The sequence below is a fragment of the Ptychodera flava genome, chromosome 18 (assembly GCF_041260155.1).
Source record: "Ptychodera flava strain L36383 chromosome 18, AS_Pfla_20210202, whole genome shotgun sequence".
Classification (NCBI taxonomy): Eukaryota; Metazoa; Hemichordata; class Enteropneusta; family Ptychoderidae; genus Ptychodera; species Ptychodera flava.
In genome coordinates, this window is record NC_091945.1 from 28,803,835 (window position 1) to 28,830,141 (window position 26,307).

Consider the following 26,307-nt stretch of genomic DNA (forward strand, 5'->3'; position numbering starts at 1 on the left):
TCAAGATTTGCCTCCAAGTTACGACTTCAACTCAACAACCATGATCCTATCTGACATTAGTATTATTGATTTAAGGCAGTGTGCAACTGAGAAAATACACCAAACAACTACAAGAACTTAAAATTTGTGATAAAATAAGCGTTGAAATTTACACTGGTGGTTTTTTGAGTTCATAAAGTTATCGGTAATCCTCTGTGTGACCTAGCCATAGAGACATTCCAGTGAAAAAGCACAAAAACTTAGAAAGGGAAGATCTTATATTTATGATATTATATTCTTCACTTATGCATAACTGATGGTTAATAGTTGCTCCAGTACACGTTCAGTATTATGGTAAACCTGAAAACCATGATTTCATTTTTGTCCAGTAGGTTGGAAAAATTGCCCTCGGTGCTACCAACTATAACATTTCAAGACATTGGTATGAGCCCCATTCCAAGACCTGAATCACAACCCGGTGAAAGAGGACACTAACAGAAGTAGACCACATGATGGCTCAATGCCAACCACTCTATGGTGGCAGCATCAAACAGTTCTGTGAAGAATGTGCATTCATACTACAGTACAGAAAACATAGAAAAGTGTGCACTGAGGGAAATATAACATATCATGAAAAAATGTGTCAACATTGGAAAGGGTCAAGAGTTCAATAGACTGCAAACATTTACTGCAATCAAATAAAAAAATGAACGCAAAAATTTAAACTTGTCTTTGAGATTTCCCACTTGTATTAACCAACCTATAGAAATTCCAATTTTAATAATATATCAATTATTGGGCAGGTAGCTGTCTCTTTGGATGATATTTTTTCACTAGTTTTGTTTTGTATGTCAACTGCAAGTTTTTGTTCTTCTCCTAGAAGCATGTTGAAACACCAACTAAGAGCATCAACAAGTGTAAAATGCACTGTTTTGTTTACATTTGAATTCTAGTCCAGACCAGAAGTCATTCGTCAACAATAACAATGCAATCTACACATATGTACAGGCTGAATTGACAAGCTGAAAACTGTGTATCTCAACATACTTTGGGAATAGAACAAGGAAAAGAAGTTGACATTAAAAACAAATATTGTGAAAATAAATCATTAACTGTTAAAACTACTGGCCCTTGAAATGATAGAATAAAATCCTGCATGCTCTGTTGCTATGGTGATCACTTACCGCATCCACAGAACCTATTTGGTTACCATAGAACTTAGATCCAGGTGATACAATGGACTGATGGTTTAATGTGATGATGAGAAAAAAATATGCTGGTCATAAAATACGAATAGTGAGAGTGAAAGGAAGACAAGGAGGAAAATGGATGTGAGGGAAAACTGATGCATAAATGGTGAGATTTGAAAATTGTGTATGTGTAATGGAGATGTGTGTGACGGAATCTGAAGAAATGATAATATGCTAAGATAAAGATTTTTATGACCTTTTTTCTCACAGCCTGGTTCAGACCAGTTAATAAATTATGACAGAGGAAAGATTTAGTATACATATGTATAGAATACTTGTTTTTCTGTATGAATACATTTTTGTATGAAAAATGTGTAGAACATTTGATACAAGAAGTATACAACATGTATAAATGAAAGGTTGGAACAGAATGTAATTCTTGTGTGCGAAGGAAATCTTGGGAGATACGACAATTTGACACATGATAATAAATACGTGTGATAGACTAACAGGTCAACAATGTATTGAGCAATCCATTGTATGTACTGAGAATCTTTGTACTCGGCTATTTTGGAAGAAAACTCCTCGTATATCTCACAAAAGAGTTTAAAATGGTAAATAAACTCCTTCACCATGCTGCAGATTCAAGCCTTCTATGCCTGGTACTAATGGATGCAAAACACCTGGTATGATCCCTTTATATACACCATGTTTTGATGATAGACAGATCTCATCCCAGAACCTGCACTTCATCATAGTATCTTTACACACGACAACATAACCTACAAGAGCGTATCTGCATGCTAGATGCATCAATCATCACGCAACACAATGTTAACAGCATGACTCTTCATACATATTATGGATACCAAAAAATACCAATCTCAAATACGTGCTGAAATAAAAACCTCACATGCACCCAAGGTATTTATCAAAGCACAGTTTTAGTCTAGGAGTGAGCATGAGCCATTGAATGTTTGTCAGAGGATTGGTATCCAGGTATAGCCATTGATCCACAAGCAGTGTTTGCAATTCTTTATGCAGTTTTATCACTTCAGATAGCATTAACCTAGTCCACTGGATCATCATAATGGCAAATATTTCAACACTCAGTGGTCCAATACCTCGAACCCTTGGATTTGCTCACCTCTGCAGTTCATGTAAGATTTTTACTACCAGGTAATTTCTAATGCATGACTGGGGTAGTTTGTCAACCTTTTCACCATGCATGCAATTAATAGAGTTAGATGGCCCATGACGGAGTTAGTACGTCTGGGATAAAACAGATGAACACATAGGTGTTTTCACCAAATCCCAGAAATTTTTAGCTGATAAGATGGAGGATAATGACCCTAATACAGGTATTTTACAAGTAAAGTAAAAACCTTTGATGAACATTTGAAATTTTACACAACAATAAAAATATCTCAACATTCAATAAATATATCTCAAGATTTGAAAATCAAACGAGGGCTAAATCAATATCTGAACACATTTATTTACAATTTTCTGAACATGGTGCTCATGTTAGCGTTCAAATACACTCTTGATACATACCTATGATTTTTATTTCTTGAAATATTGTTGTTAAAAAAACACAAAACTGACAATCTTCTATACACTTTGATATTTATATCAGGCTAGACATTCATGTACAAATGGCATTTTCTGCTTGAAATGATTTACATGCACTCACCCTCAGACACAGTTTCAGGTTGATGAAGGAGTTTGGCCCGGACTCTTCCAGGTGGAATCTCTGCTCTAGTTCCAGGTCAGGCTCATCCAGTAACTGCTTCAATGCAACGCTGACTTTGCCCAACTCTTTGGATGATTTCTTGTCCAAAACCTGCGTGCAGGAATGCAGAGAGATCATACTGTGTAATCATGCATACATTTATTCATATTATGAAAGTCAACAGCACTGGGCAACATTTTAATTGATGTGTCAAAGAAGAATGTGGCTTTGGGACAGATTTTCAGAAAAAAAGGAAAGTTATCAAAGTCTTATCCATTGAATACTGGGTCCTACAATATTTTGTCTTCAGATCTGTATGTTATCTCATTTCCATTTATGTGTTAGATACTGACCTCAACGTCCAGAGACTGCAATGATGGGTTCTGTACCAAGAAGAAATAGGCCTCTTCCCATACTGGGTCATTGGTTTCTTTCTGGACCTTTTGGAATTTCAAATGAAAATGCAAAAAGTTAGAAAATAAAATATATTCTAAGAACTTGGAAACATTCACAAGTAAAAAAATGACATTTACTCGTATTCGGTGAATTTCTGGTTTACACATTGTCCCATACATTACACTGATGAGTGCTAAACTGTGAGCATTTTCCTTGTATCCTCCCTCAAGAGCAACCTCATCATAATACATGCACAGATATTTTTGTGAACTTAAAAGACAAGGAACAAAATATACTGCATTCTAAATGCTTTGTTTGACAAAAGTAAAAACAACATATCTCAATCAAGTCAACTATGAGGGCAGTATACTGGCACTGGTTGATTATGGCCAACTGTAGCATTTATATTGACTTTCTTGCAAAATCGAATCTATGTCTGCTTTGGGAAGCTTTAATCAACTCAACTATGAGGGCAGTATACTGGCACTGGTTGATTATGGCCAACTGTAGCATTTATATTGGCTTTCTTGCAAAATCGAATCTATGTCTGCTTTGGGAAGTCTATTTTTTTCTTACCTTACTTTTCTTGGTTTTATGACCAAGAGACAGGGTACAGTAGGCACTTGGTGGTGTTATGGTCTTCTTGGACTGCAAGCAGAAACAAAATACGTATAAATTAGTAACAGACATTACAATCATAAAATTGACCTGTGCTCAGAATTAATAAGAGTGCAAATTGTTGTTCTACATTTATATATTTTGGCTTTTTATAGACAGTGTATTGGATGGTTGGGTATATCATTCAGTGTAGATGAAAAGTTGGTGCTATGTTCACGTGCACTGGCAAAAGTCATCTAATGGTTCTTACCTTCTATGCTATTCTATAGACTACATTACCTTCTACTTGCCATGCAAGGCATGCAAAGAAACAGTACATGTTGTACTGTTTTTTTAGTAAGCAATACAAGCTTTGAACTGAATGATGTTAGTGTTAAAGCTACCAGAAGCTCCAAGAGATACCATAAATGTGGCAGTTGATGTGATTGCTTCTTGAGAAAAATGTACACATCAGGGGCAGCCAACAAGCCAAGTTTGAGAAATTGTTACCAGAAGTTTTGTCACCTGCAAATAAGTTATTACAACATAAGCCTAGCAAAATTGAAATTTGGAAGGGACACTGAAAGCTGTACCCAGCTGCACTCTGCTGGGAATTAAAAAACTTCCCCTTCTGCCAAAGTTTTAATAACTCCCCAGCGGCAAAACTGCCCCTGACCCTCTGACCATTACAAGTCCTACCCCACTGTCCTCTCCCTGCCCCATGATTTTGTCCCCTGTCATCCTGAAAATAACTTAATCCTACTCTCTGCCAAAGTACCTTTGTCTTTTGTAGAAAACTAACAAAACTTACTTGCCTGCTTATGACATATAAAATTGCTCACCTACTTGGTTCCCACCCTCTGATACAATAAAAACTCTTTGTCCACCCACTGAGAAATATTTCTTATTAACCTTTACATATATTTGTTGGCTACCCCTGGCAGATATCACTCAATCATTGCTGTCCAGTACAATCTGTACCAGAGTACTGACCCTATTATTCAAATGCAAAATTGTGGACCAGTTTGTGATAATTAAACATGGTTCAAGCTGTATTGTCTTCTAAATACAATGAAGTTATTAAGGTAGTTTGCGTCTCAATAGTCAAAGACTGAAAACTTTTACTCAAACTTTCCTGTAGCAAACTTTCAACCATTCCCTTTCATAATCAAGAATAAACATCAGGGTTACCGTGCAAAATTTGGTACTAGTGGAAAACATTACCCAATATTTACCGATATTTGAAATAAAAAATGGCTGCCATCCCTATTTTATCTCAATGGGGAAAATAATTCCTTATTTACACGAAACTAAGCTAGTAAATACGTTATTTACTCAGTATGGTTCAAAATGAGTCCCCTCCCCATATGGTAGGCAAAACGAGTATTGTAAAGATTTGAGAGTCTTAGTATATGTTCTGGAGGCGCATTCTACCTTAACAGAGTGTAGAGACACCTTTTCCATGATTTGCAGAGTCACTATAAAGATAAGAAAATCTGTTCTACTGGCAACATTTCGGGCAAAGATTTAGGAGAGAGAGAGAGTGATGAGAGAAAAAGTTCCATATTATGGACTGTAACTGGAACTGGGCTTAAAGTACAATACACTATGACAGGGCAACATCTGGGACACTGACAAAAACACATGGTGGAATATTCACAAAAAGGATCCATACATACAATAATGCAAAAACACATATACACATGCAAGCTCTAAGGTCCTACATGAATTTGTTTGTACAATTTAAGCACATACTTTACAAAAGACTGGACTTCCAGCTGATAGTATTTTTCACACATTTTCACAAGATTATATTAAGGAAATACTAAAATTACTATAAATCACAAAAGTTTATATTAATTAGCTTGTCATTTTTAAAACTTTGATGATGCATTCTGAGAATTTATCACAGCATTTTTATCAAGCTAAACATGGGAACAGCGCAATATTGTACAATTCATCAAGTCCATTGAATGGATAAGCTTGAAAATACGTCTTCTTCCAATTAATTGAATTGGCTTCACTGAGCAGAAACACTTGACTTCTCTGAGCAGAAACAGACACTCTGACTAAATTATTAAGTAAACACTGATTCTAATGCGCATTAGGAAATCAAGTTGAAGTCAATGCTATTTATGAGATACATGGGATTCTACACTCATATTCAAATACCAGATTTCCTGTTTATTATACTGAAAATTGCTATGTTGGTCATTATTATGATAGCAAAGTACACAGCTTTCTTGATGTTTGAGATATAAATTGTACATTCTACCCGACGTCCTCATTCTTCCCTTTATGTATCATTAATAACAATGGCAAATTATGTGGAAAGTGTTCGCAAAATCATTTTTTGAATCAATCCAACATCTACAGTCACTAAACAGAATCAAAGTTTCTGGTCAACTTTGGCTGTAAAAATCTGATATGCTACAAATTCATCTGAAATGAAGCATCTATGATATCACTCATCTGCAGCTTTCTCTTTCATTGTTTTGTTTTGTTTTGCTTTGTTTACGTCCCATACTGTAAATGATAAATCAATGGGGAAATAAAGTTGGGACTTTCTTGTATGATGCGACTCAACTTAAAATAAAACTACACACAACTGAAAGTGCGACACAAACGCTATAACTGTTAAAATTAAAACTACATTTTAGACATAGATATCACGTAGTAGTTGTGTGCCCCATTACTGTGCATGCATAAATCCCGTGCAAGCAAACACCAAAAGTGATGAGATGTGAAGTAAAAAATTGCACATGCTGGATTAGGAGAGGGTGGTTGTCATACAGTATTTTGAGATACTAACAAATAGAAATGAAAGCAAAATGCAAAGCAAGTTTAATACAAAGCAAGGCCTTGTCATGGCAATCACATCTGTTGTACAGTTTCCCAACAGTAAATACAGTTAATGTGGATAGGTCGCAGGCATACCTTCTTTCTGTTCTATAGAAAGAAAACAGAAAAAAAACACATGCAGGGTATTGTAGTTTACCCAATTCATAACAAAGGACAGATACAGGACATATGACAACAGCATACAGACATTCAACAAAACATCTCATGTGCGAATAGAAACATAGCATTTAATATACAAATGAAAGTAGGCAGGCAATGCAAATGTCATGTATTTTCAGTAAGTAAACCCTGAAGCGAATAAAAGATAATAATACCAGAAACCCAACTCATGCATATCCCCTCATATCTTTTATCATAGCCAGTTGTAAAGCAAACAATTGAAAATAAACAAAAGTTTGGCAGGCTCCTTACGGAAAAGAATCCTCCATCAGTTTTCTGGATATATGGTTATGAAAGAAATTGTAAAGCAAGTGAGAAAGATTTCTCTTCTGCTGTTTCAATATTGATAATAAATGAAAATTTATTCTACAGATGTGGCTATTCAATGATTGTATCACTAAAGGTTTAAGGCATATGTTAATAAAAAGAAAACAATTGTTTTGTGAAAATGCTGTCACTAGAGCAATCAAGAGTGTTCTACAAATACATGATGCATGTCTAAGGAATGGCAAACTACTTTGCTGAGAAAAAAATGATAAAAAAGATTTGACTGAATAATATTTTTGAAATAAATGTACAGATAATCGCATACATGTACATAGGGTTTTATTGAAAACCTGGATGAGAAAAAAATTTGCATCTTACAAATTCTGCATTCACATTTATTATCTGTACATCATGACCCTGTTGATATACACAGCTGTGTTTATGAACCCAGCTTGAGACGGCAATCCATTTCATAACTCTACTTTTAAAAAAATGCAGTCATTCAAACATTTTTTTCCTCCCCAAAATCTTCATTTTTGAATCTGCAGCTCTAAACTTGCCAGCCTGACACCCACCACATTGGCAGTAAATTCATGCAATTTTTCTTGTAACTCATAAATTCTGCCTGGCTACTATGGAAGTCATTGGCATGTATGTCAAGCATGACAGGACACAAAAATGGAAGTAAAAAAAAACTGATTTACAGATTCCCAAAGCTAATTCACACAAATCACTTGTAAGGACATCCCCAGAAAAATAATTTATGTACTTTTTTAAGTTAAAATCAAAAGAGACCATGAAGTAATGATGGTTAGTGATTAGATTTAGAAATTATACAGAATGTGAAAATTGTTAACATTGGCCAATCAAAGCCTTTCACCATATCAGGATAGGAATTGATATTGTTACCAAGAACATAATGTAATATTCCCTGAGTTTAAGCTCTTCATCAATACTAAGGTTCCATAATTTGTCTACAAATGCAATAATGAACAGAAGAGGGCCCAGTACACTCAAAATAGCCGTGTGTGCTTTTTTGTCATCAGTTTTATACCATGTGATAACTTCATTGTGATTTTGATTGAGTGGCTATCATCTCATACAACTCAAAGTTTGCACACAATATCTTTTCAGATAGTGACTCTATACCATTTCGCTGCATTTAGCAGATGAGAAAGTGTCTCAGGGCTGCAAGTTTGCAAACAAGAGAGCCACTGTACAAGCAAACAATCAGACAAACTAATATGAATGGTGAAAAAATCATTTGCACAATAAAAAGCGCTTCTAAACATAAAGTTATATTGCTTTTATTCAATTTACATTTATTACTATATTGTTAGTTTGTAAGCTAAAGACAATTTTGTGATTAGTAGTTGACCACAGTTGCCCATTTGCAAGTATATAATGAGCAACACAGCTACATGTAGCAAACATAAATGCAAAATATTTTTCAAGTCTTGGTTGGTGGTTATGATGAGTTGATCACAACCTCCTAAAAGTGTGTGCGTGTAGCAATGCTTACCGGCAAGTCTTTGGCAGAGTCTAGCTTGACACTCAGCAAACTGGATGCTAACTGTTGGTTCACCAGTGCCTTCAACCGCTTTGTCTCCTCCAGGGCCTGTTAGAACAGACATTGCATGCATACCATCAGTACCATCCAACACACGGTAGACACTGGTCACTATTATAAAATCTATCATTTTTACCACCCTTTCCACCACTAAAAGGTGGTTTTACTCCCAGTTTTCTACAATATTATGGCAAAAAATATGTATATATGAAATTCTGGCCAAAAAAGGTGTCAATTTTATGTAGTATTGACATGTCTTCTGGGTGGCGTTTTCACTCATCAAACAAAGTAAGGCCTTCTAACAATAACAGAATTTCATTTGGTCATCATCAAACAAAATCAACAAACGTCATAAACAAGGTGACTGATAGAACAAGAATATTGTAAAATACATGCATAAACATATTTAAATATTCAGGACTCTACATAAAATTCCTTGGATTTTGTCAGAATAGCCTTCAATGTTTTTACCAATATCTTTCCAGACTAAGTTTTTTATCACAAACTACAAACAACACAAGTGACAATGTACGACAAAACAAACCATCCACCGTAATTCATTATATGACGTGTTGAAAAGTCAAAGGTGAAAACAATGATCGTTTTTGCATGGAAAGGTGTCTTTGTACCATGTCCAATATGACTTTGATGAGTATAATGTCACGACAAATACAATATGATTAATTATTGGTGTAACACTAACACTATAAATCCTATATTGACACATATCAAGAAATTTTCAGTGATGAGAGATAAAGACCTCATCTGTACCAGAAATGAAGTCCACACAAGCTGATGTCAGCCTTTCAATTTTCATGCCAAAATTAATATTTTTAACACTTTTATGTAATGTAGCCTGTATGTGCTGTTACATATCTCGGATGTATTTTCTCAGATGAAGACTGACAACGTTCTGTTTGTGAAAAATATATGTATACAAGTAGACTGTTGCAGACAAACACTTTCAGTCAAATCCTGTTTATGAATCAGTAACAGAAAGAAGAGGGAAGTAGCATTATATCAAATTTGTGAACAATAAGACATAAGTTTTTTTGTGACTGAGTCGATAAGATTACCAGTACTATCTCACTGAACATTTCTCAATATTTGAATTTGAGCAAAATAGTAATTTTTTTCATTTCACATGTAGAAAGCATATACCATTATGAATAGTGAGAATGTAGCATGAGCAATCCCTCTATAGCATAATCTGAGCTATACTCGGATATTATGTCTGGTACAAGTCTGGTTTGTCTTATACACTGAGTATCATACTTATGGTTCAACCTATATGGCCAATGTAGTGTATAAATTATACGAAATAACATACTTTGTTTATGCTGCATGAACAACAGAATGGCTGAAAAAATCATGCTCATTCCTATTGCCCCATTTCACTGACCAGAGATTCACTTTCACCATATAAAATAATAGACTTGGGCCAAACCATTGTAATCATTAACCTTTGATGTAATAGATGTCTGACTTGTGTCGTATCCACAAAAGGCAGAGACAGACAATGCATTTTGAGTATGAGCTCAGATTACATGTGTCAACATGATTCATGACACCATGATGGTACCAAAATACTTGACAATGTATTAATTTTACCAGGTTATTGTTTATCAATTCTAAAATGTGGTGCAATCTGTGATTTTGGAGTAGTGTTTGTGGAATGAAAGTCAGAAATGACAAGTCAACAAGGTGACAGTCTAGAAGAAAGAAGACTTAGAGTACTTATCAGCCGTAAAGAAATTGTTGCATTTAGTGTTAATATACACAGATAGCAATTGTAGCCAGCTGGCACATGCTTGAAGTGAGGGCAGGTCACTTCAGTTCCTTCACTTCAGTACATTTAATCGTTACAACAGCAGTACACAAACTACCAGGAAAGTAGACAAAAGTGGCAGAAAACATGCAGTACCCGCATTCTGATCCGAGCCTAAGAAACAGACAGAATAAACAGACAAGGACGTGACATGGTTAGAACATATATTAACATCACACACATTTCTCTTATGCACTCTGTATCATCATCAGCTGCTGCGTACAAAACTCCCTTGCATCAAAAGTTTCTAGCATGCAAAATAAAACAGCTAGTGGCAAAGAATCAGGCTTCTTAAATTGGTAGTGCAGCAATCAAAAACACCTGCATGCTGATAGCTCTATAAAAACTATGTGTATGATTGAAAGCAGCATTGCTTGAACACAAGCATAAAATACCATGCAAATACTAGATACTAAATACAAGCCAGTAACTTACACAACAATACAGCAAAGGTTAGTTGGCACATAACAATGAAATTATATACACTGTCAGACATAGCAATGTTTACACATAATATATACAGTGTCACATATAGGAATAATGTTCATTAAAATCAGTAAATGTGTGTAAAAGTGAAGTGTGTAGATAACAGCCTAGTTCTTCTGAAATATTTGTAGCGCTGGTCAGTAAATTTATAATTTTTGTAACTTGCTGATCACTTGCGTACTTACATAATAATACTGTGTACTATAGATTTTCAGGTGGTGATGTCGGCAATAATTCAGATAATGTTCTTATAACTAGATTATTACTTATCTGTACCATTGTCCAGTCCACTACATTTCTTGAAACTAAATTGAATTTTGAGTTATCAGTTTCTACAATATTGTCTATTGCTAGTGATCTTTTGAACTGCTACTTGTTCATTACATATTGGTTTGCCAGTGTGTAATATGTGAGCTGTGACAAAATATGGATTCTAGTACCATTACTGGTATATCTTTCCTTATGTTTACATTGCATTATAACTTGCAAACGGTATTTCATTTTAGATCCCTGCCTAGTATGCTTATCATCCTGTACTGAAATGTTTCCTCTTAGGATATTTGACAACATATTGTTATGATCAACAGTTGAATACATTTTGAAGTACAAAATGACAATAACCTGACGTATGAAATAAGATATACAAACAAAAAAACAAACAAATAAATAAATATATGTATTAATTCAATGCATAATCGGAGCATTATTGCAAAGTAGGAAAATTTAGATTTCATAAAAGTGTGGTTCTTTTGTACACAATGTGAACATGATGTTAAAAGTGACCAAGCACTAAGAGTGTAAAATCCCTTCACCATTGAACTGAAGGTTCATTACTCTGATTCCCAAGTTCAAGTCTTTTTATACAGCTGCAAAGACTGGGAATGGATAATTTGTGTGAATTTCAGAGAGTGGAGTCTGACAAACTGTATACTGGCATGCTCCATTCAAGAGAAACAAAATATATGGTTCAAGATACAGGCATGACACCAAATGACATTGTAAGGATTTTGTATGTTAAGAAACATGCAGTCTAGTGATCAAGTTCACTGCATTGTACATGTCACATGGAGATCCTGTTTAAGAATATCGTTCAAATTGATACCTGCCGATTATCAGGGACATAGCACTGAATTTGTATAAATAAATCTGGCTGAATCTTCATCTAATGAAATATGAATAGAGTTCAACACCGCAAATGATGTAATATGCAACAGCTTTGAGTAATTTCTCAAAAATATTCCTGATATATTTAAGCGTTCTTCAAAATACCATTGATTTTATCGTAATTTAAACAAATCTGAACAAGCCCATACATATCATACTCAGGAAGTGAATTAGAAGGGCAGTTACTGTATTGGAAAATGCTCAAAAAATCCTCTAATTTTGTTATGATTTGGGTAAATCTTCATATGACATAATCACTGTCCATTTTCAGTCAAAAAGCAACAGTAGAAGAAAGGTGGTTTTAAAAATTATTGATAAAAAATCACATCATTGTGATGCCAAAAAGAGAAACTCCTTTGAAATCAGTAAAAAATGCAAATTTTGTCATAAATTAAACAAATTTGCATAAATTATCGATTGATATTTTGTGTACCAAGGTTGATGGTAACTGAACAGGTACCTTTTCAGGAAACTTGTGAATTAATGAAAAGGGAATGATCTCAAAAGACCATTTGTCTCAGTTCCTTGGTACTTGAGAAGGTCGAACTAGTTGATTGCAGGATACAGGTTGCAAACTACATATTACTACATTACATATTACAAAAACAAGCTTCAAGGGTAAGTGATAAAAAGTCCTTCACCAAATACATCCTTGAGAACCCTTGACCAGACTCAATTGAATAAATCCAGTTTATGAGAGGTCTGTGCATAAAAACATAAAGTTAATGACTTTCACCAATTGTTTAGCAACACATTCACACACACATATAAATTACTTGACAAACAACAGAAAGTCAAGAAAAATCTTACCTCCTCCAGAGCATCCACTTGATCTGATAAAGTCAACCAAATCAACTTCAGATGTATCTGGCCAGTTTTCGCCTCCTCCAATGGTAACCACTGTAATTAAAATGTTAATTTATGCACCAAATGAGCCAATGACAATTGACTTGATAAAACTAGCCACGCCCTGGCTGACTACGCAGGTCATTATATTTTAAATTTTCCCAACTACTGACAAGATTTTGAAATTTTCATCTCTGTGCAGTGAACCAAAAGGTGCTTATCAACTGTTGAGATTAAGTGGATCATTTAATACTAAAGTATCAGCAACTATTCACTCTTGATATTTTTTACCAATTCTGTGTATAGTTCCTTTTTCTGCTTTCTAACACATGCTAAAATGTAACAGGTATCCTGCTTGACAACATGCACTGTATATACCAGACATTTAGAAGTTTGATATTTATTTTCAAAAGAATTTCATGAAAATATGAGCCTATATCGGGAACAAGTTGTTTATGGACAAAGAAATTATGCAATCACCAAATAATGAAATTTATTCACTCAGAGAAAAATAATATATCATTTTATTTCAAAGGAAAACCTGAATAAATCCTTGGTATTTCTCTTGACAGAATATTTAACATAATTTTGGATGGGAATTTCCTCTGATATTGGACTGGACTGGTCAAATGGCAGTCCTTTGTTCAAATTCCAACCATAGCACAGCTGCTGAAAAACAATTCATCTGTCTTTGCACTGGCTATGCGTTGACTCTCAAAGCGTGTTCATATGTCAAAAACATGCACATTATACAACTGCCTTTCTATGGGTCTCTACCAGTATGGTTTGATCTTTGATTCATTTCTGTTTGAGGTGTTTCACAGGACAATTCCATGAGTATCGGTATTCTCATTTGTTAATTTGACAAGTGGGATAACAGGTTTCAACTCCTTCTCAGTGTATTATGACTGTACAAATCAAGAGTAATGTGGTGGAAAGCTTGCTATGATATTGTGCATGCATAGATTTACCTTCAAGTTTTTTTCTTTCAGATTGGCTGCAACATTGCCATAATAACCTTAAGCATGCTATGTGAAAATATTTCTATTCTCAACCTATAATGGTGTACAAGATGTAATTTTGGGTAATACTTTATCAGACTTGTCATATAATTCATGTTCAGACGTTGTCTTCATCATTACCATCACATACAGCTACACTGCAGACTGATACCATGATTAAATTGTTTGTTCACAACCAATGTCAGACTTTGTTGGTTCCGTGTTTTGACAAAGTATTGTTACCTAGGGTAAAGATGAATGCAGAAGACAGGATTTTCATCCACTGTTATTGGGACAGAGGGCAAAGGTCACAATGAAGAGAGATGGGTGAGAATTTAAATCTATATGAGTGGAGACTCACGGTGTCAATGTAGCCCTTGGTAACAATGTCTTCAATGTCAACACTTAGGCTGTGAATGGAGAGAACATGCAAAGTGGTTGATACTGAAAGAGATCTTAAAAGATTTGTTCCTAGTTCTCATGGCTGGGAAGTAGTATTTGCAGGTGTCAATGGATGTGGATGTGTGCATGTGATGTGTGTATGGGAGAGATGTGCCCTTGTACAGCTGTTAGTGTCACTGCCTATGGGGGTGTGGTGATGCAAATGTCTATGTACATGGATATCACAAGTACAAGTGTTGTGTTAGTTGTGCTTGCACCTGTAAATGGTGTATGGTGAGGAGGGGTGTACGTGAGAACAAATTCTTTTAACCTTTTTACCCCACCTTTCTTGCATGTAAGTACAACTATTCAATTGGAAACAATTGAGTCGTACCAAATTGTGGGGGGTGGAAGGTTTCAAAATGTGTGACACGTGCATGTGCGTATATAGTTATGCCAGAACTAGGAACTAGAAATTGATTAGTGTGTTATTAATAACATGATATACACAAGTTTGTCACTCAATCTACTCTAGTGTATCAAAGGGCTGCTATCGGCTTACCAAATATTTTGTTGAAATTTCTAACACTAAACTCAAAATTCAACAGGTAAAATAAGGAAGAAATGATGAAATCGTGCTGTGATAATAAGCTAAATGAATCAATCAATTTGTAATAGAGACATTCTGGTTTTAAGTCAGTATTACTGGCTATACTCTCATAGAAAAGTAAGAGTGGCAATTTTATGTACAACTGAAATACTTTTCTTTTGTTATGCATTTTGTCAATCACCAAAAATTCATGGTGTTATCATTTGTCTTCTATGCAAAGGCTGTACAAATTGAACAATTATTCTCAAGGATGTGTGAATGACAATTTTCACTTTAAAGGAGATAAATTTTGTGTTTGTCTTGATAAAACAGCATCTTTTCATTTCTATAATCAATATTGCAAAAGTTGTTGATAGAGATCAAAACAAATACATCTTTGGTAAAATGCAGATTGTATTCTAATTCTGGTAGGTTTTTTCAAATAGCTGAATAACCCTTCAGAATCTCACATGTAAAAAATATATACAGCAGCTGAGTCATCTTGTAGTGTTAATGTTAGAATTAGAGGTTGGGTGCAGTTAAACTTCTTCAGGAGGTAAGATTGATGGAATTCGTAGCTTTAGTCAGAAAGAAAAGAAAAAAGTGGTTTAATCAGCTGTAGCTGGATACAGATGATTTACATCAGTGGGGTTATGAATTAGTTAAAACATAAAAAATATGGCAAAACAAACAATCACACGCAGAGTACTGTGATCAATTCTCAAAAATACTGATTACAGAAGAGATATTTGGAAAATTATTTTTTTTTCAAAGTGATTCATTTAAGCACACAAACTTACAAACTGTGTTTTTCAAATTTTTAAACTTGTGCAGATTCCTGGAACACTTGTGCAACATAAACCAAAGTGCTAAACTGTTTTCCTGAATAAGGGGAGCTATGTCAAATATTGCAAAGTACCCACAGCATACATTGTTACCGTACTTTCCTGCTGCAAAACCATGCTGACATAGATATTAGATGTGCTGGATGAAAGCCGGTACAGACTCATAAACATCACGATAGCACATGCATGGCAGACTATGTGGCACACAGACATCAAAATGCCAGCAACTGGTGTAGTACAATATGGGTTAACACTAACTAACAGCAAAATGGGAACACACGCATGAGTACTTAATATACAGATTGCTATAAAGTGATCCAGATGGCAAAAAACACTGCACACACCAGGTAAGTTGTGGGTATAAACAGGTTCCAAGACTGAAATCTTGAGTACAATTATGATCTCTCTTGCCCTTGCAGGGAAAGCAAGAATGTGTTTACTTACACGCCCAATGATTCATCTTTGGAACCCTTATCTTCATCCCACAGTTCAATATCCACAACTTGGCCCAGAGGTTCATCCACTATAGCCTAAAATGAAATTTGATCATGACATAATTGTTTTGTGTATACCCTGATGATACAGTCAACGCCGTGCAAAAATTAAGGTTGCTCTGTAATAGATGGGTGATATTTTCTCTGTGAATTCCTATTAAAAATCACCACTAGAGTGACAGAGAGCACCACATTGACCGTTTACAGACTGATCCTAATGTGCTATACTTTTATTACAATTAGTGATAGTTAACCCTCTCAGGCCTAAACCCCTTAACCCTTTGAGCGCTGTAATTTTCTCCCGCCAAAATTTTAGTGCAAAATTTTACCAATTTTAATGAATTTTTCTGTAATTTTTTGATAATTTTGGAGCAAATGGACATCACATTTCATTGGCTACAGTTTTTTCTCAAAATTTTGGCAAAAATCTGAGAAAAATTGACAGGGTTTATTTTATGTAGGGGACAAAAATAGACTTTGACGCTCATAGGGTTAATATATAGTGGTAGCTCTTGTAAGTTATCTGAGAGTCAGGCCTGAAAGGGTTTAACATGGATAAAAGTTTTGTACACAAGTTATCAAAGTTACACTGCAAACGGTGTACCGGTATATCTTCTGATCTCAACTTTTTCTCGACAGCTGCTTGAGAAGGATTCATTCTCACCTCAAAGTATTTTTCCCATTTAGGATTGACAGTTGAACTGATGGTTTCCGTCTTGAACTTCTGACCACCAACTGAAATGCGTGTGTGAAGTTCCATGAGAAATACTAATATGTGGTTATTTTATCCTTTGAGCTTTTGAACCCTGCTCTGGGGTGATTCCATTCCATCATAGGTCATCAAGAGGTCAGGTTCAAAGGCCAAATTTCTAATACACATACCACTTTAAACAGCATTGTGGTAACCAATGGTTATTGACTTACTCGAACTGAAAATTCTCCCAACACTGAAAACTTTAAGGCAAAGAATTGTACATTTGAGTAAGTTTTGACAATATTTCTGGTATTTGCATGAAGTAGCATAGGCTTGCCAGAAAAACTGAAAAATCTACATATATTATGAGATACAGGCTTTCATGTTCTCTCAGTTTAGTGACTTCATAGACAACAATGGTTTGCTTTCTAATACAGAACACCATCAAAATTAACAGGCTATATTGACTTACCATGCAAGATACAGTATGGATCAGAAGAACCTTTAGAAAAGACAGCAATGTCTTTCTTCATCAGATTTTTGGCTTCCTCAACTCCAATACGCAATACACCCTGGGAAAAGGTAATATCAGTGCAGTATGTTTGACACATTTCACTGGTATCAGGTGAGAAGAAAATGGCAAGCACAGCTATATAAGTGTCACCATTCAGAGATAATGGACAGCAATCATACTTTTCACTGGGAAATACTTGGGGCATCTTAATTGCTTGATCAGTGCAAAAGGGAAGGAACAAATTTTTGGTCAAAAGTATTTTTTTTTTCAAATTTTTAGTTAATGACTAAAAATCTATCATTTGAGAAAATCATAAAAATCCAATATGTATAAATTCTCAGAATGAATATCAATATAAATGATTTTATCAGTGAAAACAAAGTCATTTTGTCTTTGTTCTAAAAGTTTGGAAAATTTGAATTACAGCTCTGTATTCCTCTAAACTTTGCATCTTGCCTGTCTACCAAGTAACATCATGAGAAATTAACATATACATGTCAATTCATTTCACATCCAACCGTTTCTTTCTTTAAAGTGTCCATAGTAAAGAAAGCTAGCACAGAATGATTAAATTTCATTGAGGGTAATACCTTTGGCATGGGGAACTTCAACTTGAGGAGTTCGATATCTTTGGTTATTGGTATTACCAGTCTGTTAGGTAAGACCAAGAACTGACTCAACTGATCTTCAATGATATTCCTCAGTATGCCACTAGAGGGATAAAATAGACAGGGATATTCATAAACATGGACAGACAAAGTTATGACAGTGTGCCCTCTATTTTCCCTTCAGTCGCTTCTTTTGTCAGAGCTACATGTAGGAATGGTTTTCAACATGGAAATATAATTTCATGAGCTAGACAAAGATTTTTCACCTGTACTTACATGGCAGACTCACAAGTTGAATTTCATGGATTTGATATGACCTAATTGTGTGGGTGTTTCAGTTTTGCATATGATAATAGGCAATTGATGGGTATATAAAAGTGTGTGTCTAATTGGTTATGCAGAAAATGTACAAAGTATTATATAACTGTAGGAATGGAAGTGACTTACCTCAAACCAGGAATGTCAAGGATGTTAGCAATATTTGTCATGTTGAAGTCTAACTCCTGTTAAATGAAGAACATGGCAAAAACTATTGTTTTAATAGAAGATTAAATCAATTAAGTTTGTGTCATTAACTTTAATTTTAGTAACCATTGAAGCTGTGACATGTTTGTTGAAATTGGTATTTCAACATACAAAAGTGCTGCCCAAAGCATAGCTCCTTCTAGAGTGTGCCAAAGTTGCTTAGAATAGCTAAGAAAAGTAGATTGTCTATCACAATCACATGAAACTGTTATTCCAAACAGTAACCAACGCACTATGAAGGTTTGCCAATAATGTGGCCATTAAATAATTCACCTCAAGTGGACCTATACATAATTTCTTTTGATGCAAAACTACATGAGTCATGATTAGACCATGAGATGCTGTCACTTGGGAAGATTGAGGCAACTCTGGCACTGTGATCGATTTAAAATAATCATGTGATACTGCCATATAAGGTAAATAATGATACTCTTGCATATTTATAACAAGGCTGACTATTGGTCACATACAGGCATATTCAGGAAGTAGACTGTCATTGCACCAATCAGAGGAACTGTACTAATGAGAGGCTTCATCTCAATCCGTACAGTGCCATGTAGCTGAAAGAGGTACAAATAAAAAGATGAAGATAAATAAAGACAGTATTGGGTAAAAAATTGGGATACAATAAAATCTCCCTGGCAATCCAACATATCCTAATAGGAGCTAGTTTGATTAAATTTCATAAATATTTTAGATGTCAACATAATTCCACAGTCACATATCCCTTTCAAATCTCAGTAAACTGTCATTCTAAGCAGCACCAAGTCTAAGTACACTAATGGTACAATGTCAATGTGAGATCATTCTTGTTCCTATCATTGGAAAAATACTACCCCTGACAATGTTTGCTTCCAAACATAATTATTGTCACATTTGATGGCCACTTTGTCTTTTCTGACATCACAGCTGCATTTTGTAGATCCTGATCACTACAATCATCCCTTCAAAATTTTATCTTTATTCACAGTTTATTCCCATAACATCAACAATAAGAATATAGGGGCAGTACGTGCTGGCTGTGTATCCAGCTGGAGAACAGGATGACATCACTAAAGGCTGTGCATAAAATTGTGAGCTCACACACCTGCACATCTTCGATACCAGCTTTCACACGTGACAGACCCACTTCGATGTCGCAATCACCAGCATAACTAGATAAGATAGAAAATTGTACAGTTACTTGATAATGCTACTGTCCAATGACAGACATTTTTACAGTACACTGATAATTCAACAACCAATCAACAAGAACCTTTCTTGTCAACTCTTCCCATTCAAATGGACTTCAATTCCCTCACATCATCGAATACATCATTCTATAGATGTACAAGTAAACAAATACAATTTGTCTGAATTTATGGATGGTTCAATAAAATATATTACATGTTGTGATGACAGAGGTCACCAAAGAAAAATAAGGTCACTTGAGTATTTATTGACAAAAAAGAAATCCCAATATGCAGAGTACATTATGATGTGCTGAATAAATGGGAGTAAAAAAAAATTGAGTGAGATAACAAATTATCAAAGATAATCTGACAATTTGAAATTTCCTTCAATATCACATCAAATATATATCAACATAACTGCATCAGGCCTGAGGGAATAGCCAAATGTTTACTTCTTGTAGTCAACAATTGCATAGTTGGTATTTTACCCAGAACTCGGCAAAAATGCTACGTTTTATATGTAAATATCTGAATGCGTGTGATATTAAGTAAATCATGGACAGCCAATATTTTGAAGGCAAAGTTCCATGGATTTGTTTTGCTACCTGCCTTGGACCAGTTAATACCTGTGCAACGAAGAGTTTTGGGATCTCTGGACAGATATTTAATTTTCCCAGTATTCTTGGTTGAAGGACAATGTAACTGATGATGATAAAGGGCTACTAAGGACCACATGTTTGCTAACTTCTGAGCTCTGACTGGATGTCATACTGGTAGTGTATACACTTACACACTGATAGGAACATTACGTACTTAACCCCAGTAAATGCATATACATTCAGATATGTAAGTGTTTGCTTAACCCGTCAAAAAAAGGACATTCACTTTATAAATCATCAGTTTTCAGTTAATGTTTGACACTTGTTGTTATTAGATAGATAAATATCATCATTTGCCCTGGTTATGGTGATATATCTTGTAAATGGTTCTACTCTGGAATAAATAAGATGCAGTGTTCCACATACTCAGTATGCCAAAAAAGATCACGTGATGGCAGTACCAAACAAAATCATGTGTACAAATGGCAATACACATTATTTCTATGTGTATTTGCATATGTGGGTTTGTTTGTACTGTGGTCCATTTGAATTCTGAGTTTCACCTATTGGATGCTTAATTTTAGCAAAGTCTGGTCAACTGCAGCATTGTGTATGAACATGTGTCATTATTAGTGCATTAATAACTATCACTTGTGACAACATTTTACTTTATATATTCATTACAGGCTCTGCTTTTGAAATCCTTGTGAACTTTCTCATGTCACTGAAGTCACACATGTTTGTAATGTGCCTTGAATACAAAGAATATTTTAATCATATTGACATCACCACGGACACTATAATGCTCAAAACTACTACAAACTATATATCCTGTTGTATTTACAAGTCTGGGCCATGCAATGCACTCTACATGCTTCAGAATATACATGTTTTATCGGATATACTGAGAAAAACAAATATTTTGGACCTAGTTATTGGTCCAATCATTTTTGACCTAGTTATGTGGACATATCTCCCATATGCTCTCTACTAAGGTGTAATTCATTAGTGCAGGGACTGAAATTCACCAGGAAGTACATTCAACAATGATCAAAATTTTGCTTTGATCATCAAAGAAGTGATTTATGTTTCCCTAACATGACATTACCAGAGTTTATAAACACACAGTCCCTTGTACCAGAAGGGCTGCAACATTCATTTCAAAGTATGTATAGGATATAAAACAGTGGTGATGCACAGAAAAAAAAAACTTTCACCAACTTGACTACAAAAACACACATAGGAATTTACATATACTTTTTTGCATAAATATAGAGATCAATACTATATAATTTCAAATTAACAACTCAGACTTTTGAGAAGATTTGCTCATTTTTACAGTAATATCAAATGAAATTATTTGCTTTAGAATATTACCTTTTATTGAAGGTGTTTATTGTGGTAAAAATTTAAAATGTTACTTCTAGTTCTACAATTCTTGAAAAATGATGTTGTTAGAGTTACGTGACAAAAAAATTTGAAAAAATGGGACAACTGGTGACTGCCTGTCGAAGAGATAGTAAGCCTGTGTAAATACACATTTTTATTATATTATCTTTGGACAATATGTTGAATTCCCATCCATCCTGGCTTAAGACTTGAGAGTGTTGCACAGCCAGTTCAAGTTTGGTCACTGGTTGTGGTGTACATCTCATAAAACGGAGGCTCCTGTTTGAGTTACACGTGAGTTGCAAGGACTTTTTGCTATGTTGTGGATTTCCACTGAGCACTGCACTTTTCATTGTATTCATGCACAGATCTATCAATGTTTTCAAATGGGGAATGCGGGTCTAATAGGGCAATTTTTTATTTTTTCGTAGCCATGTCAAATTCCCCATCCACAGGTTATAACAATACTTCAAATACCCCAGGGTAGGGAATATAGAGGCTACATATAGACAATTTGGGACTTGGCATCAATTTAAATTCTAGACACAGTGTGCATCAAATTCCCGTCCCAGGATACCATTTGCGATCAGTTTCCCTTGCTTTTGAAAGTCAAGGTGGACTTTCCTGGAGCACACAAACCCCACAATTGCTTCCTCTGACAATGTATATATGCATATAACTTTGCAGATCTTGAAATAACAGTGACACCTACTGTAGTCTTTTATTACAAATTTGGAAACTTTTTACTAGCAGGTATCAGACAGCTGGTTCTATAACTAAATTTCTGAAGATGATTTTGAGTCTCTGTGCTCTGCTGTCTCTTGCCACTCTGGGTGAGTACGACTTTTCAAACTTCTCTGCCACAGTGCCTTAAACATTTCAAACTTTAGATTGAAATGCAAATGAAAGGGCTCCACAAAAAGGTGAAACAACTATAATGTTTATGTTATAGTTTCATATTGTAAGTCTTGTTACTGCTCAGCGTAAATTGTTTAAACACCGAATGACTGTTCATAGCTGTTTTGTGTTTTCACTCTGCTTGGATATTTGACAGTTTTGTGTGCAACTGCGATATGTTATGTATTCACATTTCGACGAAATGCATTGAAGTTTAACACTTCCAGGCCTAAACCCCTATATATAGGGATAGCTCTGGTAAGTTATCGGAAAGTCAGGCCTGACATCTAGGTGGGGAAGTTATTCATCCCTTATGAAAATAGTGACAATGTACAGTACATTACAATTGTATCTTGTGATTATAATTAAACTTTCTGAAAACTACAATCTCACAACTTTTATCTTGTTGTATCGTTTGACATTACTGGGTAAATGCATGTAGGCATGGCTGACACTGTGTGTTACCCAGAGTTGGACGACCGATGTTTCACCAATGATCCACCATATGACAACACCAACCAGCTGCCGGAAGACCCAGCCACGGTTGGCACAGCTTTCCAGTTGTTCACCAGACAGAACTACAACACTGGACAGTTTCTTGACCGCCACAAGCCAGAGGCCCTTGAAGCTTCCAATTTTGACGCACAGAGAATGTCTGTGTTCATCATCCATGGATGGTTGAACCATGGAGATATATTCTGGATGCATAACGTGAAAGATGCTCTGCTGGATTTTGTAAGTGGTCTGATTGCTTCATGAGAAAAGAGGTGATCATATTTTCAAGGTGGAAGTGGAAGTACAACTGGTGATCTAGTCATTGGCTGCCATTTATCATATACATTATAATCCACACTGCATTCATAAAGAAAATTCTAACAAGCAAAGCGCCAACTTTATAAAAAGATGCAACATTTTAGCATGTGTATTTCAAATATAGTGCACAGTTCGAGTACATTTCAAATATATGCATTTCAAATGGGAAAAAAATATGCAGGAAAAGTCAACTGATTAACACAAAAAAATTCGACTTTCATCTCTTTTGGTAAATAAAGTCATGAAATATATTTTTGATATTATCAATTTCTGAAATTATCAAATGTGTGTTTTCTCTTATGCCATAGTTGTGTCACCTCAGTCAATTTGCAGTTTATGGTCTGATTAGGCTCATATATTTTTTTCAGAATGATTATAATGTTTTCTTGGTCGATTGGTCAGGAGGTGCCAGAGCTGGGTATTTCCAGTCTGTAGCCAACACCAGAATAGTGGGTGCTGAAAGTGATCTCTTTGCTAAATTCTTGTATACGCAAACTGGTCAGACATTCGGAGACATGTACTGTGTTGGCCACAGTCTTGGTGGGCATTGCTGTGGCTACTTTGGCGAAGGAACTCCATTCCTGGGGAGAATCACAGGTGAGTATTATAAGTTGCGAGTTACATCAGATTATAAGTAAAGGCGAGAGTAGTTTCCAGACTTGTTCAATAGTTTCATGGTACCTGCAAGTTGAGCAGCGGTGGAAATACTATGCTGACAGTCAAGTTCACGTATTACACAGGTTACATGCTAGTTTGTACAGTATTTTAGTATGTGGCTTCCAGCAAACTACATTGGTCATTCAAAAAATTGTACTATTATTTGTGATACATTATACAATATGTCCTTGGTTTTAAAATTAGAAATAATGCAGTACTTCAAAAGCTGGGCAAATTTATTTTTATCAAGTGGGAGACAACATTTGCATTTTACAAATAACAATAATGGCTGTTGAATTATATGCCTCTTACAATCAGATTTCCTTTGACATCTTCCTTGAAAATACCAGAATAAAAGAATTTTTCACGTTTTGAAAAATTTCAATTGCTTTCATAATGTATACACAAACAGGTCTGGACCCAGCAGGCCCTAACTTTGAAGATGAGCATGTATTGGTTCGCCTTGACCCAAGAGATGCACAGTTTGTTGATGTGATACACACCGATGCTGAAAGACTCATTGAACTTGGTCTTGGAATATACCAAGAGGTATAAATTATTCCTTGTTTCTTCTACTTTGTACATTTTAAGTTTCCTGTACTTTTCAATAATTAGATATGGTATCGATAATATTGCGTCTACATCATAACTAATTCACGTATGATACTAACAAATGTTAATTTCACTGATGTTATTTTTTTTTTGATACTGCAGTGTGGACATGTTGATTTCTACCCAAATGGTGGTAAGGATCAACCAGGCTGTGATAGGGTTGGTAGTGGTAAGTGAAAAGTCATTACAAAACCCCACTTTGCCTTCCCTTTCCAAACATCTCCCCTCTCCCACTAAAAAATCAACACTGCAATGAAGTTTTTCTCTTCAGATTGGAAATATATGTTAATGAAAAAAGCAGAATTTCATGTTGACTTGAAACAGTAAACTCCTAGCATAGTAAAAACTATATTCAACATGATTGAACTTTTGCAAGATACTGTAATTGTCTTTCAAATGAAAGGAAATGGCCATGATTATGCTAATCATATGCACAGAGGGATTTGTGGAGGGACCACGAAGAAATCAACCGTGGAATATCAGTGTGCTGATTGGATGTTAATTATATGGCTCCACCTTACTTAACATAACAAACCACTCCCACAAGCAAAATCAGCCAATCAGCATTGGGATCAAGTCTGTGTTTGCTTTACAACTGTTATATAAACCTATGAGTACATGTTAATTAGGTTACTTATCCTGCTTTGGTGGCCCATACCAAAATGCACAAAGTTCAATGTGGCTATTAAAAGCCTGCAGAAACTGCAGATTCATGTTAGTTTCACTGAAACGTTATGGGCAAAAACACACACATAATGTTGGCCTTTTGTTTCCGTCCACAGAGGTTTGTGATCACACAAGAGCTGTTGAGTATTACCTGCATTCTATTACCCCAAGCTGCAAGTTCACAGCCTACCCATGTGAACTGGAGCAATGGTCTAACTGCAATGACTGTGGTACCAGGGGGTGTAACTACATGGGACACCCTGCCACACCAGATAATCAAGGTGTTTACTACCTGGAGACCTCTGATTCCGTGCCATACTGTCTGGGTTAAGGAGATGTTTATGTCATCATCGCTTTTGACTGATATTTTGAAATGTTAATTCTGGACATAAAAGTTGCTAAAGCAGGGTGAGGGACCCCTACAGTGGGTTTGTGTGATTCAAAATTGATTCAAAGCTTGTCAAGCAATCTTATATATGTCAAGTGTAATTTTGTCACGGTGATTCTAGATGCAAATAAACCTAGCACAAAGTATTGGATTTGTTGTTGTGACACTTTCACAAAACCTGACTATGTGTTACATGCAACTGAGTTGACACAGTAATGGTGAGCTTTATGGAACAAACCAGTATGCCAGTGTTGAATTTATCACCCACTTTCTTCATGGCAGACCTATTGTATGTGTGAGAAGATAAATTACTTTCATTGACTTATGAGAGGGACAGTACCTGTTCAATCCGACCGATACTTATGTACAAATTTTGATCATTAC

The 26,307-nt window shown here is 35.3% G+C and overlaps 2 protein-coding genes across 12 annotated transcripts in view; one reads left to right on the forward strand and one right to left on the reverse strand.

Moving 5' to 3' along the window:
* LOC139117309 (extended synaptotagmin-2-like) overlaps positions 1-26,307 on the reverse strand; it is a 70,505-nt gene that overhangs the window by 12,183 nt on the left and 32,015 nt on the right. Inside the window, exons 5-20 of one of the 10 annotated variants that reach the window (XM_070680304.1) lie at positions 19,818-19,884; positions 19,201-19,290; positions 18,653-18,708; positions 18,188-18,308; positions 17,556-17,655; positions 17,054-17,124; positions 16,340-16,425; positions 14,442-14,490; positions 13,044-13,133; positions 10,680-10,697; positions 8,708-8,803; positions 7,171-7,194; positions 3,877-3,948; positions 3,258-3,344; positions 2,866-3,015; positions 1,164-1,220 (exon numbers count right to left, since the gene is read on the reverse strand). In XM_070680304.1, the coding sequence (XP_070536405.1) occupies positions 1,164-1,220; positions 2,866-3,015; positions 3,258-3,344; positions 3,877-3,948; positions 7,171-7,194; positions 8,708-8,803; positions 10,680-10,697; positions 13,044-13,133; positions 14,442-14,490; positions 16,340-16,425; positions 17,054-17,124; positions 17,556-17,655; positions 18,188-18,308; positions 18,653-18,708; positions 19,201-19,290; positions 19,818-19,884 (1,234 nt within the window). The remainder of the gene's footprint in view (positions 1-1,163; positions 1,221-2,865; positions 3,016-3,257; positions 3,345-3,876; positions 3,949-7,170; positions 7,195-8,707; positions 8,804-10,679; positions 10,698-13,043; positions 13,134-14,441; positions 14,491-16,339; positions 16,426-17,053; positions 17,125-17,555; positions 17,656-18,187; positions 18,309-18,652; positions 18,709-19,200; positions 19,291-19,817; positions 19,885-26,307) is intronic. The other 9 variants (XM_070680307.1, XM_070680311.1, XM_070680305.1 and 6 more) reach the window with 9 other exon arrangements.
* LOC139117312 (pancreatic lipase-related protein 2-like) lies at positions 22,093-26,069 on the forward strand. 2 transcript variants are annotated; one of them, XM_070680317.1, is made up of 7 exons: positions 22,093-22,184; positions 22,641-22,723; positions 23,230-23,522; positions 23,969-24,197; positions 24,670-24,806; positions 24,972-25,038; positions 25,652-26,069. In XM_070680317.1, exons 2-7 carry the CDS (start codon positions 22,681-22,683, stop codon positions 25,864-25,866), a joined length of 984 nt encoding a protein of 327 aa, XP_070536418.1. In that variant the 5' UTR covers positions 22,093-22,184; positions 22,641-22,680; the 3' UTR covers positions 25,867-26,069. The 2 variants fall into 2 exon arrangements, with proteins under 2 accessions (XP_070536418.1, XP_070536417.1); XM_070680316.1 differs by having other exon boundaries at positions 22,096-22,184; positions 22,644-22,723.

Coding starts and splice junctions, on each gene's coding strand:
- LOC139117312 (XM_070680317.1), top strand. CDS start 22,681: ATGATTTTGAGTCTCTGTGCTCTGCTGTCTCTTGCCACTCTGG. Junction 23,523..23,968: donor AAGATGCTCTGCTGGATTTT/GTAAGTGGTCTG, acceptor TATTTTTTTCAG/AATGATTATAATGTTTTCTT. Junction 24,198..24,669: donor ATTCCTGGGGAGAATCACAG/GTGAGTATTATA, acceptor ATACACAAACAG/GTCTGGACCCAGCAGGCCCT.